The 17746-nt window shown below is 39.8% G+C and overlaps 1 protein-coding gene across 9 annotated transcripts in view; it reads left to right on the forward strand.

Annotated features, from left to right (window-relative positions):
• SAMSN1 (SAM domain, SH3 domain and nuclear localization signals 1) overlaps window positions 1-17746 on the forward strand; it is a 132913-nt gene that overhangs the window by 90373 nt on the left and 24794 nt on the right. The window contains exon 1 of one of the 9 annotated variants that reach the window (XM_069024360.1): window positions 8676-8792. The exons of the other annotated variants lie outside the window; for them this stretch is intronic. Within the exon in view, the coding sequence (XP_068880461.1) occupies window positions 8736-8792 (57 nt within the window). The 5' untranslated portion in view covers window positions 8676-8735. Of the gene's footprint in view, window positions 1-8675; window positions 8793-17746 lie in introns of those variants that run through there. 9 annotated transcript variants of the gene reach the window in all.

Raw genomic sequence — 17746 nt, forward strand, 5'->3', positions numbered from 1 at the left:
TTCCAGTGCCAGAAAGGTACTAAGGTTTCCAGGGCAGGAGCATTACTGTAATGAATGTATTTCAAAGTCCTTTAAAAGAAGCACTTCTGTTGTGACATTCTCCAAAAGCAGGGCATGTCTTGCATAATTCCAAATCTGTTTTTAGAAACTGAAAATTTAATGTGAAAACTGTGTGTTCATCCAACTTTGGAAAAACACTTCTGGGTGAAATGAACAAGAATAGGGCCTGAAAAATAAGACTGGAAATGAAGCAATGAACACAGAGTGGACACACCTATAATTCTATTTAAATACTTTCAGGTATATGGACAGATCACTGAAAGACAAACACCAGGGCTTTTCAGCAAGAACTGGACAGTGATTTGTATCTGAGTCTTCTCTTTTATTTTGAAAGGAATTCACCTATGGTGATGAAATTTCTGAACCATTTTTCTGTAGAAATTTAACTGATTGAAGAAGTTCACCTTCCCTAATACACAAGGAAAGCAAATTGAAAACTTGAACATAACATAATTCGTGCTGGAGGTGCTTACACTCCAATCCATTTGAAGAAATCTAGCTGAATAATTTTCACAAAAGGACCAAATTAATTAGGTGAAACGATATGAAACTTCTTGTTCACGTCTACTTACAACTTATCTTTGATAGCACAGCACAAGAAATTATGACAAACAGTATGTGGGAAGTAGGAAAATCAAGAGTTCAGATAGTTTAAGATCATGAGACAGAAACTTTTGCAGATTATCTTGAGGGTTTCTATATTTAGTTCTAGATTGTGTGTTTTAATACCTAGATTTCCTTCTTCACTTTTAGGCTTTGACATAATTCCCCTAAAAATTATGGCAGGATATTATTCAGATTTTCCAGTCTGAAAGACTTGAAATAAAACTCCCCAAATTTTGCTTGCAGCTATATTTGCTCAAATTATCTGCACATCTAACCACAGGGTCACACCCTCAGAATTACCTGCAGTCAATGATCAATTGCAAAGTAAATAACTTTTAACACAATTTCTTAGTGCTCCCCTGAACTAGAATGACAAAATAAATCCTTACTCAAGTTCCTTATAGCAGCACAGCTTCTTTAAACCCATGAATCATGATCCAGTGATTAAGGATGTAGATAATGCAGATTCAATTCCCTGCACTACTACAGACCTCTTGTGTGAAATTAGACAAATCACTTCAATTGTCTGCCTCAGGCTTCATTTGCAAAATGGGGATAGTGTGTTCTTGTACACATCAGATGGTTGTTGCACGAGCAAGGATACACATTCCAGCTTGTGCCCCAGAAGGGCAGCAGTTCAGACAGTTTATTTGCAGGCTCTGACACTTTCATTCAGGTTCATTGTTTGCACTAAATTAGACAGACATTCAGTAGAGAAAACGTGGTAAATGTTAAAGCTGTCTTATTAAAACTGCACCATGAAACACACATGCTTAGGGGTGAGAATCAGGTATCACAGATCGCAATAATTCTGCCTTCCCTTGGCTTCAAAAGTTTGTTTTCCTCATCTAATGAGTTTGGGTGTGTATGGTACATAAGGGTGCTGATATTTAGGGGTTTAGGTATTATTCTTTCCACTTCTAGGGGTGTTTGAACCCAAAGATATTTCAAAGATTCTTGTGAACTTCCCCCTCACAAACTAGAGCAGCATAATATTAATATTTCTCTCCACCAGTTTGTACATATATTAAAAAAACCCCAAAAGCTGTTGTAAACTATGAGGCCTAAATCTAGCTTTCAGAGTTTTGCTGCTCCTGGATTGAGGATCCTCTCCAGTTTGCTGTCTGCAGCTCAGTAGAACTTTTAGCAGATCATGGATCTGTTGGAGGGGAAAGGTTTGTTCCCTCTTCATCAGCCTCTGCTTTCTGTGGCAGCAGTAAGGCAAAGGAGACAGAAACCACACATAATAATACATGTGACAGAAGAAAAAAGGATCATATAGATGAGAATAGATGGTAAAAAAAATTCTCTAGAGAAGAGGTATGCAAGGTGTGAGTCAAAAGCTCACACTTTGTGGGAAGTGGGAGGGGAAGGAGTTTGATAATAGATTGGAAAAAGGTAAAGATTGGTGGAAGGAATATGGAAGAAAAGTGGGATATTTGTGAAGAGGCAAAGCATTAATCTCTTTCTACAGAGCACAGTTTTGGAGATGGCCTTCCATTTCCATTCCCTTGTCTCCCCAAAGACAAGTTACTGACACATAAGTAATTACCTTAAACATACTGAGCACCGTGACTGTCCCTATGAGTGCTTTTAGCCTACAGCCTGAGATAAAGCATGCTATTTTAAACCCTTAATGAAATAAACTTATGTGACTGTGCTTCACTTCATCTTGTTGATGGGCTAAGAGCAAGCCCCCACCCTGCTACTGAGGCTCAGCTGACCTGGGGCAGCTTAGTCAGCTGGGACCATTCAGCCACAGCCTGAAGCATCCCATGGAATCCTGAGTGAGGTAAGAGGGGCACAGAGCCATGAGCAGCACAGAGTGCAGCAATCACCTTGCCAGTCCTCGGTGCCCAAGTGCAGCAGGAAAAGCATCTCCCCTTCTTCGTCAGGGAGCTCAGCATGGCTGCAGCTTGCCCACCCTCCCTCACCCATACCCTGGAGCAAGCGGATGATGGATCCAGTTAACCTCCTGCACCTGCCAGACATGCACAGAGCATGAGCCAGGCCACCCTACACTGATGTTCAGACCTGGAAGTGAGAGAAAATCAGCCTCTCAAGTCTCATTCCCAGTGTGTGTGATTTGGCAGGTCTGCAGATGGAGCTAGTTTGATCCACATCCTGCCAGATTGTGAAGGTATTGCCATTAACTTTAGCACCTGAATTAAGTTTTGCTACAGTAAGCCCACAGGTCTGGTACAGAGCGTGGGGAGGAGAGGAGGGAAGGGAAGATTAAGGTTGCAAACGATTGCCTTTTCTCGATGATGAAGAGTCTTTGTGTTTCTGATGGCTATCAATCACATCATTTAGATGGGTAGAAACAGATTTTTAAAACCAATTAAAAATAAAGACATCTTGTCCCTCTCTGTGACTTCCAAATTATGATTTTCACCTACTTTAAACCATATTAAAGGACAAAGGGAGGACAACATTTTCCTCTAGAATCAGTCTGAAATCCAAGCCCTGCAAGTGAATGAATGTGCAGTGTGCTGTGTTATTCCTTTTCCTGTTAGACTTTGCACAGCAGTCCTAACTCTGTGATGGCTCAGCAATGTGACACTCTGACACCAGAGAAGAATTCAGCAGGAGATGTTTACTGGTAAAAGATGGTTCAGACTGCAGAGTTTACTGACAGCAGGCTGGCATTAGAGTTAATCAGAATTTACTTCTGTTGATCCTGATTCTAATCAGAGATAGTCTGGCAGACATCATGTACATACCTTGAAAAATCCCCAGCTGCACTGTCAGTGCTCCTGTGTTAAGCTGGTCTTCTAAATACCAAATGAAGCATGTCATGTTTTGTGTATGAGATTAAAACAGAGAGCCTAAATTTATTTTTATATCAGTTTCCTTTATTGAAAATCTCATATCTGAACTTTTTAAATAGATGTACAAGGCAACTGTCCTTGTTTATCTGTAAATGCATTTCTGGGAGGCTGAGCTTCAGCTGGATGACTATAAAGCAAGTCATACAAACCTGCAAATTCTGTGGGATAAAATGCCCTTGTAGCTGTTTAGTAATCACAGCATTCACTAACGGAATCCACTGAGATGTTCTAGGTATGACCACTGCAGTGTACCTTTGATTTTAACATTGACTCTGAGAAACAGTGTGGCTGTTTCCCTGCACATCTGAACTCACAGCAGCAGCATCCTGCCAGTTGCTTTCTGCTGTTCATCACAGACTGTAAAGTGTACTCTGCCTGCAGAATACAGGAATTGCACACAAAACCACCAGTGACGCACGCTTCTGGAGGAAATTATTACACAGATGCTGGATAAGACTGTGGCTTCTGCTTTACAAGACACCACCAACCTTGCTGACTCCGAGTTTTCTCAACAGGAATACCTAGAAGATATAGACACAACTTTGGCTCTCACTCTGCAAGCTAATAAGAAAGGGATTTGTTCAATAGGTGAAAGCCAATCTCCTTGAGAATCCTTATGTCACAGTGGTATAGATTTTTATTAGTGTTAGTGCTAACCTGACATAGTGTAGGTATGACTGATCTGTTCATCTACTGCTAATGCAAGAGAATGTGTTGAGATCAAAGCTTGAGATAAGTTCCTGGTACTTCAATTTCCCTTTAGGCCAGGTGGTGTTGGGAACATGCCAAGGACACAGTCTGAGGGCCTGGCAATGAGACACTTTTTCTTACTCACAGAGTAGCAAGCACTTTTTTGGACCAGACACCTTTTCTAACTCTGGTAGTGGTGTTCTATAGCCTGTCCCTGCCATAATTCTTCATTACTCCATTGACCTAAAAGGCAAAGGATTAGCATAAAAGAAAGAAGAATCATAGTAACATATTTTCAGGAAAAGAACAAAGCCCAAGAGTCTGAGAGGCCAAAATCACATTTCCTGGGATCAAGCATGATGAGGGTTTCCTGCTGCTCTGCACCCTGATGGTTCCTTAAACAAGCTTAGACTCCCACTCTTTGTGGTGTCCTATGCCTTTTCATTTTATTTACGTCATTAAAAATCCACCTAATATAAATTAATTAGCAAAAATTAAGGTTTTGAAGCACAATTCAGGTGTTAGTTATTCACTTCGCTGCATAGCCAGGTTTTATAAATATTATGCTTTGTATGGGATAGGAGTCTTCTTGATATAGGGTCAACACAGCCACAAATCAAAACTGTAAGATTAAAATATTCTTTAATCATTTCCTGTCTCTCTAAGACTCTGAGTTTCTGCAGCTTCTCCACTTTCTATTCCTGATGAGAAAGGCACAGGGGAGCCTGTTCAATAGGAAATCATACACACCTTGTGGTGTGAAGTCCCTAAGTATTTTGGACCAATTTTCAATGCTAAGTTCTGGATGATGAGTTTGTAGAGGGTGTTGGAGTCTTAAAGATCCTAAAGAGTGTGGGACTTTAAGGGACTCCAGTTCCATTCCCCAGCATCCCAGTGGAAAATCACAACCTTGATCTTTGGCATTAAAATTAGTGTGTTGTTTAAATAGTTACAAACACAGCCCGGCCTGCAACCTCTGTCTTCTTTCATGGGATGTTGTCAGGGGAAGGAGAGCTTAACTTCACTTTTCCACACTTGTTCTTTTTAGTTTCTGAAGAGTCTTTGCTGTGGTAGTTTATGGAGAGAGCTCTGCTGAGGATTAACAGAGACTGTAACTGTGGCTGGCTCAAATCAGACCAGGAGAGGGAAGTATCTAGCTAAATTCTGGCCCATAATTAATACATTTGAGGAAATTGTGTTCTGCTCACGAACATTCCTTGAGGAAATAAAGATTAAATTTGTTGAGTAAATTATTCACTGCAAATTATTCACTCAGCTTCACTTGCTATTCTGAGATTTCTGCAATATCTGAGTTAGATGGCACAGGGGGAGCCATGGCCATAAAATCACAGGCTGAAGGCAGGATTCCTTTCTTGTTCAAAATATGTCTTCTTTTAATTAAAATAAACAGACTAAGATACTCTGGGTTTGCTTAGCATTAGGGAAAGCAATGTAGAGCCCCGAGGTATCTTTGAGTCTCCAGTTAAACTTGGACCAGGTTTGTCTGATAGACAATGAAAAACGAGTTGCTAAAACAGAGAAAGTCTCCTTTCATTTGCTTTTTGACAGGTGGCCAGTGTGCTAAACCTGTCAATCTACTTCACACCCTACTTTCTAGTTTTATCAAAGTAATCAAATATTGAAAGGACAAATTTACTCTTGTAGTTTAGTCTAGAAGTGATCTCTCCTCTCAGAAGGTAACTGGATGGAGCCCCTGAGGGAATATGATACCATGTGGGAGGGAGGCACATAAAGCACTTGAACATCCAGGACCATTCATCACGGTCCATTCATTAAAACTGAGTAATGATAATAATGAGCTATAAGGCATGTTGCCTTTTATAAATATAATGACAATGGGAATCATTCTCATGGGGTCATCTTAATTATTTTTAAGTGGATAGCCTTTTTACCCATAAGACTTTCCATATAAAAGAGTGACATTGCCTGGTTGTTTCAGGATAGAGGAGTCACTCCAAGCCCCATAAAATTCACCTGAAAAACTTCTATTGATTTCACTGGAATTTGGAACAAAGTCCAGCAAGGAAATGGAATAAGTTACATGCAGTCATGTCCAACAGAAAACTAAGTATAAGAATTTTTCTTTTAATTTTACACAGGCACTCATTCCCCTTTGAAAAATTAGCTTTAAATACAGAGGATATAAGCACCAAGCTTATTAATTTTTAATTCAAAAGACCTCCTTTTGAAATGTAATGGTTAACTAAATTAAATGAACTTAATGTTATATATGTTTGATTTTCTTCACTTTGTTACTTTTTAAAACTGGTGGGTCAACCTTCCAAGGGCAAGAACATAATCAGGTCAGCCTTCAAGCTGCTATAATTTTTCTGATATGTGAATGAGAAAAGGAAATAGATATGGGTGGGCACTATATCTCTTGAAATAGCCTCTTTCTTCCTGTTTAACAATAAATATTCTACGGAAAGGAAGCTCATATATTACACTTCAGATGAGTTCCCATTTTATTAATCATGAAGATTTTAACAGCGGCCTGAGACAGGAAATCACAGTCTAATGATCAGCAGAGGCTGATTTAATCCTCACGTTTGGATCAGATTAAAAAGAAAACCAATATACTGCAATGTAAATCTATGTAGATAATAATCAAGTTTAATTACTATTAAACATACATACAGCTTTTGTAACAACTTATGGCCCTACTGAACTACCAAGGTGGATTAAATATCCATGGTAAAACCTCCTTCTGCTTAGAAACTTACACTGATGTTTCAGGTGGTGTTTCCAAATACAGAAAAAAAATCTCTGAGGTCACTGTTATTATTAATTAATTATTATGAATAATATCGACTATAAGGAACTCTGATGGATATGCTATTTTCAATAATAAAACCCCCACAATCAGCTTTAGTTTAAATTAGTTTTGTCCTGATTAGTATGTGAAGAGAAGCATCCTGGGTTGAGGTTCAAAACAAACTCCACTGCAACCCACTAGCCTAGAGAGTTTTGGGTTATATTTGACAGAATTTCAGTACCTTAACCCCTGCTCCTTCTCCTCTTCTTATCAACCCTCTTCTTAGCCTGGAAAATAAAATCTCATGATACCATTAGTACATAACAATTATTCCTTTATCAGTCAGTCTCAGTCCATCCAGTTGCCCATCCATCAGAATCTAAGAAACCCTCCAAAACTTCTCTTAAATATTTAAAAAGAAGTCCAAATAGCAAAGCAAAATGGGAATTCATCTGATGAGCATGTCTTATCTTGCCTTGGAGTATTCATATGGCAGGGGAGGAAGAGGAGTATTTTTAAAAGAGATTTTATTTATGCCAAGATTATCAGTAAAGGCTGCTTAGAATACACTTGTTTGGAAAAGAATCTGAAAAAATATCAAAATTTTGAAAAAAAAAATTACCAAAGTTTTTTTCTTGACAGTTACTCCTGAACCTTTTTCTTGTAACTTAGAAATATTTCTTGTATACAATATATTTCTTGTAACTAAGAAATATATTTCTTTTCCATTTGTAGTAATCATAAATTAAGATTTAATTGAAGCTCTCTGAGGAGCATGAAAGTTTGGGGTTTGAAACTGAGAATTTGTCTCCATTGCTCAGCATAAAGTTGGGAATATTTCATAGTTTCAGGGGGTGTGACCTATGATTTACAACAAGTAAGTTTTACTTAGGATGCTCAGGACTGTTGTTTGTTTCTCTAAGATAAAAAATTTCAAGCAAAATGAAGCAGGAATTCAAGCTATTTTAATAGCTCTACTTTCTTTTAGATTTTGGGCTGTTTTTCAAGAGCTTGTAGAGGACCTCTGCCATTTCCCTCTGCCTCTTTGTTTAAAGTCTCTGTAAGACTTGCCTTTTCTCCCTGTGACTTTGTCAGCAAATCAAGGAAAATGGAGGACTGAAAAGTGCTGTTTCAGGGAGTCCAAGTTCCGTGATGAATGGCAAAAAAATTATTCCACCATGCAAAAGGTGGCTTTAGATAATTCCCTTCTCTACCAAACAGCAACCTTTAATTTCATTGCCTTTATTGCATTGCTGGAAAGCCAAGAGGAATGGAGGAGTTAGGGGGCAGCTCACATCTGATACCAATATTATCCCTTGGTTCTCTGAATATCAACACCTTCTTCACACACACGTCCCAGAACGGGTAGAAATAAAGGTCCACTTAGTGCCATAAGGCTGAGAGGGAAAAGTTGAGAGAGGAAAAGAGGATGATTTTCTTGAGCTTGTCCAAAGTCTTACTGGTGGCCCAGCAGCAGATAAGTTTTAAAGCATTTCTCACTTTGACGCCTGCCCTAATTAATTTTCAGCTTATCTCCTTGGTGCACCTCTGTCTTTCTTGCCCCCGTCACTTCCTCCCCTCTCTCCTCACCCCCTCCCCAAAGGAAGAATTCAGTTTACTCCCCCATGCAACAGGCCAGCCGTGTGAAGTCACATCCTGATAGAATAAGGAACTGCATAACCAAAGTACACGTCCGGAGTGCCCTCCCTTGCACTCAGTTTGGTTACAAATTCATAGCAGTTGCACATCCAGTGGATTAACGTGAGTTAAACATGCTGAAGAGAAAACCATCTAATGCATCTGATAAGGAGAAAAGTCAAAAGCCAAAGGTAAGAATGTCTCATTTTTGTCATCGGTTAATAATAACAAGAATTCTTAACAATTTTTAGTATGAGGGTTTCCTCTTAAATCCTAGCTTCAGGATTTCCTGATGCGCTTGCAAGTACCTCAGTGCTATAATCTCAGGAATCTGTTTGTGTATACTCACTTTATAATAGTAAAGATTAAATTCAAGGAATCATCATTGTGAAACTGCTGTAGCTGTGCTAAAGAATTCTGGTGCTGTACCCTCTTCACCATAACCACAGGAGAAGAGGGTACTTGGCAATCAGTGTTTGTCATCTTAATTTCTCTGGGAATCACTAAAATATGAGCCTGAAAGAAATACTCTAAACAAATTGATTATGTGCTACACTGGACACTTTCCACAATCTGGAATTGTAAGAAAGGAAGTGGGAGTTTTGCAAGACGCATAAGGATGTGTCCATTGCTCGAAATTTATTTTCAGTCCCTGGACTGAGTGCAAAATGATCTCTGTGCATTGTATTGTACAAGTGTTGTAGAGTATTGTAAAGCTGCAGTGCAACGGCTACTGCTCGACCTGAGCACTTCAGTCTCCATTTCTGCCTCAATTTATCCGTGCTGAAAATTTAACAAAGAGATTAGAAAAGCCTTTTAGTATCTCTCTGCTCTCAACAGCTCAGTGTCTCCCAATTTACAGATCCACCTTCTCAGTGTTTGGGAATACTCTTCCCTTAGTGACTTCTGTGTCCTAAGAGATTACTGCAGACACTGTTTCATCAAGGATGCCTTCTGGTTTTACACAGCATTGGCTTTTGTGGATTGTGCTTGCAATTTTAGACTATGACTCATTAACAGTTAAAATTAAAGGCTTTTTTCATGGATTTGAAGTGATTTTGAATCCATTTTCCCCCACATTTTAATATTTTTTTAAGCATCGCACTGGTTGGTTTGGTATGCATTTTTTTCTGCTCAACCATTACACTGTGTTTTAATGGCAGGGAAGAATTATAATTAATATCTAATTACATTATCGATTAAACAAGAAATGAGCACAAAAGACTCTGTGGATGGGCTTTGTTTCCCTGTCTGTAAAATATCTTCAAAAGCCAGTTTTGGCCACTCTCTTCTTCCAGAATAAGGCGTTCCTTAACAACAGTGTGATTTTTATTTTTAAAGGCCCACTTTTGCACAGAACTGTGTAAAATTTCCCTGAGGAGAACACCCCTGCTGAATGTGCTGCTCACAGTCAGGGCAGGGGAGAAGACAGCCCCACGTTGCATAGAATAGGAATCTTGGTTTGTTGTAGCATGTTTTGAAACTTGTCCCAGGGAAGCAACGTAAATACTCAAGTTGCTTAATGCTGAGTTGGGTAAGATGGGACACAGGACCTCACCTCTTGGACAAGTTACAGGATTTCACAAGTGACCTCTGTAGATCACGTCCTGGCTGCCCCTGCTCTGTGCCAGCAACAGTTGGTACCTCCTCATGCTCGCAGGGCACAGTACCATTGCCACTGGGCAGGTCTTGGGCTACCTCACCTTGTCTTTAGGCCACTTAGACATCCCAGGGTCTCCAACACATCCACACAGGCCTGTGCGAGAGCCATAAGGCCGGTTTTTAATCTTAAATGAAGATTAGGTTTGCAGCCTTAGACCCTTAAAGAGGACACCAAAAAGACCTTTTTTGGTGGCTGAATCTTAACCATGGTGGCTACTTGTCTTTATCACAACTGTACAAATTTCTGTGCATTAATTAGAGTGTTTCACCAGTATTTTCTTTTTAACCCTTTTGGTTTTATTACTTTCTAATGTGAAGAATATTGGCATGAATTGATGCATTTCGATAAAGATGAATGAATATCACACAAGGCTGGTGCTAAAGCCTTTGTCAAGGCAATTTGCTGTTTGTGTATAAAACCCCTCATGGCAATGGGCAATTCAATGACCAATGCAAGAGTAATACAGGTTCAGGATCTCACTGTTCACTGTGTGCAATGCATTTACTTGTTTATTAATGTGATGCTTCAGGGACTTCTGCAGATGTGTTAGATGCTGCATAGACAAAAATCTATTCTGTGTACACTACGAAAAAGTTCATCTATGCCACCAAAGAATAGTGTTGCAGGGTTTTTGTGTCATGCAGCAAGATTTCAGTAGTGCTGCAGCCTTGCTAATAACTTCTCTGAATGTCTGGTGGCTTTTGTGTATTCATGGATATGCATATAACTACTGAATGCATTTATAGAAATAAACATTCATTGTTAGGCAAAAAGACATCTAAACCTGGTGTCATCCCAGAGAAAACTGGGAGAAAAATGAGAGAGAAATGCTTTCAAAAGAGATACTGGAAGGATTCTGATCCTTTATAAATGTTTATCCTTGTAGCTGTACATACTAGTGTACTTTTATACTTTGTATATCATCTGAGGAGCTCAGGTAGCTGAATTATAAAGGAAAAGTCCTAAGGGTTAAAAATACCCTGCTTAATGCTGAAGAAATTCAACACATTGAAGGGCTAAGCTCTCTATTTCAAGCCTATCTAATCTAACCTATCTGTCTATCCAGGACCTTAAATGACTTTCTATCACAGCAGAACCTGTGCATCTCCCATCCCTTCCTTTAAGGAGTCCTTACCTGCCCTCCTTTCATTTCTGCCAGATGAGACATGGCTTGGTTCACATGGTGTAGCTGTTCAGGGCTGAGGAATTATTTGTGGGCAGGTGAGGTCAGACAAAGTAGGTCTTGCACAAAGCCCTGAGGTCCATGGTCACGCTGATGGCTGGAGTGGCTCACTGCAGGGACAGCGTGTGGCTCCTGCATTCCTGAAGCACTGCAGAGTAGGAAAGCAAGTGGGGCAAGGATGCTTGTCCTAGATGTGTTTCAGCTATGGGTTTGTGCTGTCTGTCCCACCACCCCTCAGAAAGCTGGGGAGCAGGAGAGCAGTTGACTTGGAGGATGAAGGAAAGAGCCCTGAAATCATCTGCATTTTAGCCTCTTTGAGCCTTATGATGTTAGAGATGCCACTGCATCTGGGGAGTGGAATGAAGCAACTTAGAATAATGGCAAGAGAAAACACTCTAAGAAATTATACAGATTCTAGTCTTCTCTTGGGTACACTCTTCAGGCAGCACCATACAGATAAAATCCCATTAAAACACTTCACAGCTATTCTGCGTTCCACTTTGCACTGTTTTACACATTTGTCCAGGTGCAAATAATCTGTAAAACGTCCCTGCATTGTCTTGCCCACTTCACACGATGTAATGTGCTGGGCAGAACCTACTCCTTTCTCTCTGTCTCCCATTCCTCTGGACACAGCAAACTTGAGAACTCCCTGATGATTCTTGGCTTTACTTCAACATGAAGCAAAGACGACTTTGTGCCATTTTTCCTGGCTTGACTGAAGAAAGTCTTGTGTCATTATTCTACATGACAGTTGATCTATGTTTATGCTAAAGGTTTGAGACGTTTTTGTTTCCTTATTCTGCTTCCGAATGCACTTGGTGCTTTAAACTCAGCTTACTTCTCATGTGTAAGACAATTCAGGGTCAATGCCTCTGCATTTTGTTTAGGCAAAAATACGTCCAAGCTTTTAATTAAATCAATATTCACTTACTTAGGTAACCATTATTTGTTTTCAGGATTATGAGAAAAGAGTGGCAAATCCAATGGGAAGAAAAATCTTAATATTCAAATTTATTCCCTAGTACAATTTCATACCAGTAATTTACTTTTTATAAGCTTAAAATGAAACCCTGACATTGCAGAAATCAATGCACATTTTTGCCATAGACTTGAGGCCAGAATTTCACCTTTTCATATACTCTTCACAGAAGGCCTGATCCTGATTCTGACTTAAATGAATAAATTAGCTGCGATCCCATTGATTTCAGTGGGATTATCTGAGTAAAGTTTATCGCTTGCCTAAGTGTTTGGAGCCTGTAATGCAGACAGATGCTATAAGCAAGTTTTTTGGTGCTGCACTTTTCTCAGATGGTGGCTCGTGCCTCTCCAATGGGGAATACTTATTAAAGAAAAGAAAATAGAAAATAGGCACAGCAAACCTAAACACCAAAAATAATTCGAGACATAATTAGATCTTCTGTAGGACAAGATCTGCAGTGAAGAGATTGCTCAGTGTTAATGAATATTAACTAGGATTTATCCTTGAGTGGGGAAAGCTGAAGGTTTTAATTTTATTTCAAAGGTAAAGACTGGTGGAGTTTTGAAGTTCTATATTCTTTTCTTTCCCCCTGAAATTTCGAGTGCATAATAAATGAGCCACTGCTAATGTCACAGATGCTAATTTTCACGACCATGACTGAAGTGATGTTCGTTTCCATTTGCATTTCGTTCTAACAATGATGAGAGGTGATGAGTTGATGATAAGCTGTTTTCACCGTACTGCCCGCTGTGCAAATTTATGCTTATAGGCAAAGATGACACATAGTTCTGTCATTAAAGGTCTTTACTGCATTGCCTCTTGAAGAAAGACTGTTTGTCAAAATCCATTTGAACTCTGGTAAATAAGCAGGAACAGATGACAACATCTGGGAAGTATTTTTAAGAACCTGGTTTATGGTGTAAATACCTGTGGGCCTTTATGGGGATGGGGGAGGAGGGGAATGCTCAGAGGAAGAAATAATGATACTTGTAAAAACCATGTGCGCGTAGATGGGGATAGGAGGGATTGCAGGTGACACTTCAGAAGGTGTTTTCTGTCTCCCCTAGGCTTCATAAAATACTGCAACAAGGTTAGAGTGAACCTTGGGTTATTTTCCTTGTGTGAATGGGTGGTTCTACAAGCATATTACTGCTCCTCTTACTTCTGCTATTTTTTCTTCATTTACATTATCATCATGCTTCTAAATCATCAGCTAATTATTCTTTCTTTCCAAGAGCACCTTCAGAAAGTTGTGTCTTAACATATATGTTAACATATCTCTTCCAGAATGGTCTTGAAATTTGAGGAATTTTGTTTTCTCAGGAGAAAGTAAAGGTTCAGAGTGTTTGTGAGGAAATAACAGCCATCTCTCACCTGCTTCTTGGCAGGAGGTGATCAGGATGACTAGACTCTCCATTTTGATGCTCACATCAAGACACAGTCTCATTGAGGGCTCACACAACTCATGGCTAGCTTTCATTTCAAACGAAAAATTTTATCTGTGGCTTGTTCCAGTACTGATGGATTTTGTGTGTTCCCTTGATTACAACATCTTTTACATTTTCATCAACTTTGCACAATACTCATTTAATTTCTTGTTTCTTCCCTGTCTTGGTTTCCTTCACTAGCCACGCTTAATTCCTTAGGAGCAGAATATTTTAAAACAAGTGAGAGCAATCTGCTGAAGGGAATATTTACACATCAATATTCATTTTGCTTAGAGTAACAAATCCAGGTTTTTGTTTGTTTTCTTAAGCAAGTAGGAGCATTTCAAGGAGTATGCCTGAACCACCTTATCCAGCCATTTTTAGAAACCCGACTATCAGCTACAGTATTTATAACTGTGCTCTCTGATAAATAACGTAGCACAACTACCAAGGTGACATAAATCAGCATTAGTTGCCTCCTAATCCTTTAAGAGATGTTTAAGAGCAGTTGACTTACTTCAGTACTGTGTTTCTAGGAAAACCAAAATACCCCAAAGTAAACATTGGTCAGGATATCTGTCACTGCTGGGAAAAAGCAGTAACTATGTATGGGCAGGACTGGCAGAGGATGTGGCCTACATCCTTCCCGTACTTCAATATTCTTCTAGTAATCTGTGTCACAGCATAAATTCAGACAAAAGCTGTTATAAAGTCGTCCCTTGGCAGCTGTATAAGCACTTTCAGGGTGGCTACAAACACTTTAGCTGGAAGAACCAACCCCTTGCTGTGTGCAGAACCTTTTAGGAATACCCACTCCTGAAAAGGGAAAAAAAGTCTTCTGGGTCTCTGTAGTCACAGTACCCCTTAAGTTTTCTCTTCTGAAAGGCTGCAACAGAGACAGCAGAGTTACTCCAGTTGTTAGAAACAGTTATACTCTCTTCCACAAATTGGCAGTGCCAGTGGTTTTGCTCAACATTTGCTGCTTGGCACCAGGCTACAGGTTACATATGCTCTGAATATTCAGCAAATCATATATATCCTTTAAACCATCCTAATGGCTTTGTTTCATGAATCAGATAGAGGTGTGTTGTATGTCTGCTGTTATTCCACAGGAAGATGAATGACCACCTTTTTCCCAAGGGAAATCTCTTCTGTATTTGTGCTTACTCTTACCCTTGTAGCTTTTAAAAATCTTATTCCACTTACAGTTCACCCAAGAGCATGTTCTCACTATTTTTCTTCTTCTTAAACTTGAGGGTGAAATTTCAGCCTAGGGAAAAGTTTGGAAACTGCTTCAGGAAAGTTACTTCTTTGACTATAATATACACCTTAGTGCCACTTTTCCTCTCCATGCTTTCTTTGGTTTATTCTGTGGATACACAGAAAGCTGGATAATGACTTCACCTGTATGCAGCCTTCAGACTGCTTAATTGCCAGTCATAACATCTTCTGGCCCCTTTCTGGAAAGCTGAATGTCAAGAGCAAAGGGTCTTCTATTTCTAATCATCACCCAGCACTGAACCTGACAAGTTTTCTCTGGGAAGAAGGTCCAGTGATCTGGTGTTTTGCACAATTATGTCTTCTGGGTGGAGTTTTAGTCCTTTTCCTCCCCTTCTATGTCTTCGTCTCTTTTATCATCTTCTCAAGAACAACCACGTAACCTAACACTGCTGTACTTGATTTCCATGACGTGCTGAATGGTCACTTCCTTGAGAACTGTAAGAAGTGAAAGTTCCTCTACTTGTCCATGCTGACTTCATCAGAAGGTGTGGTAGGTTTGCTGCTCTTCCAGGTATGTTGAAGGACAAGTGGGACATGAGTCCCTGAATATTTGAGTACTTGGCTTTAGGTTTTTCTGCAGTGTTTCTTGTGGCTTCTTCAGGGAGAAGATAAACCCTAGAGGAGTTCTGCTCAACTAGAAAACATGGTGCAGTGTCATGTCTTCCTTCTACCATTATGTTTGAGGCAGAGATGGAGCTGTGTCACTGACAGGCTGCAGCTATGAGATAAAGAAATCAGCTTCACTTAGTGACAGCACAGCCAAAAGCAGATGTGTGAAGAGGAGACGACACAGTGGCCGAGACAGCTGAGTGAGCTCACACAGCTTCTCTGCTGCTTCCACCTGTGCAAAGGGGATGCTTGGCTCTATCACTCTTGAACTGTTTCACTTGCCACAGTTGTGCTGTTTTCCTCTTACTCTTCTGTCTTCCTGCCTCCTTCTTCAAGATCAGATGTTAGGTTCAAAAACCGCTTCAAAAAGCTGGAAAGGGGGCATCGTTCACTGATGGATGAGAAGCTCAGAACCTGTGGAGAGGGTGCATGGAATGACTGATGATGGTAGAGCAGGCATTCAGCTCTAGCACAAGCACATGGCAGGGCTCCTCTCATGTTGGCTATTGGCATGTTTACATTATTTTCTTCCTGTCTCTGTAACGGAGTTTATATTTGCTTGACTAATATATGTTGGTAATTGTGGTAAAATGTTTGAAAATGTATTTGCGTTTGGGATTTTAGCCAGTATCTGAAGGAATGGGAAGAGGCAACATCTTCCTACCCCTTCATGAAAGCTTAAAATCTTGTAGTTGGCACAGTCCCCTTTCCAGTGATAGGGCTGATTTCAGTAGGATTTGGAGAGTGTCCTTCAATCTGGGGTTCAAAGAACACCTCAAAGCCCTCGCGGCTGTCGCTGCCTCAATAGCAGCATCTCACTGGGGAGTGTCTCTCAGCTACGTGTGGGTTTCATGGAGGTTGGGAGAGCAGGGAAGGCAGGAAAAGCGCAGTCTCACTTTTCTCATGTGTCAGAATGAAAACACACTTCATGCACCTGGTACATTTGTTTTTCATGAAATGAAGCTGTAGTTTTCCACTGAGCTGACCCATGCCACAAAGATAATCATATGGAGAGAAAGGAATTGATGTGCCCTTACTGGTACCCCAGTGAGCTATTGATTGTATTAATTCCTTTTCTGGAGTGACCTGAACAGAATCAGGATGATATCTTCGTATTCCTAGATTTTTTTTTTTCCCTAGGATTGCAATTACAGGGCTTACACTACAAAGCAAACATGGAATTTAATACATTATAACTTGTGAACTAAGAAGGCTTTTTATGCAGTCCCAATTCCTGAGGAAACCCTGAGCTGGCAACCTTCCTTCAGCTTCCATACAAAACCAAAAGCTTGCTGAACTTATTTCATGAGTTCAAAATTACAAGGAGCATATTTAGGATTCCCAGGCATAAATTGTGCGAGCATGTGCAGTTTTCGAAGCCTGAGAAGCTGCAATGAAGTGCCACATGTGCTTTCTTCAACTGGACAAAAAGGATAATGTTGGCCTGTGGATGACAAAAAGGCAACGTTGGAACACAGCCGTTTGACAAGGGAGGACATGAGAAAGATAAAAAATGGTGACCCTGGTCTACATTTCAAAGGAGCCAAAAGTTAACCCACTCTAATGAGCATAGTATTTTCTTTGTTGTTTTTTTTTTGCTTTGTTTTCCAAGATAAAAATAATTTAAATAAATGGACATATAGATCTGATGAAGCACTCAAATTCACAGTGACTGATGATAGATACTGCAGTGAATTTTGCTTCTCTACTGTAGTGCATCTCCATTAAGGCAATTTCAGCTAATCTCACTATGGATTCATTAATCAAGTGTAGTCAGGATGTCTGAAGGAAGATAATGAGGGGGAAAAATGGCCTATTGTTTGGATCTTTTTCCTCAACTAGTTATTTTGTTTATCATGCTCCATAGTACTTGTACCCCGACAAATAAGTTCCAGTTGCAATTAGTTATCATAACAGATGACTAGGACATCCTTACTTGCAAATTCAAAATCATTCCATAAATAGATCAATTAGCTTTCTGTTCTCTTTACATCACGTGC

Source organism: Aphelocoma coerulescens, chromosome 1, assembly GCF_041296385.1.
Source record: "Aphelocoma coerulescens isolate FSJ_1873_10779 chromosome 1, UR_Acoe_1.0, whole genome shotgun sequence".
Classification (NCBI taxonomy): Eukaryota; Metazoa; Chordata; class Aves; order Passeriformes; family Corvidae; genus Aphelocoma; species Aphelocoma coerulescens.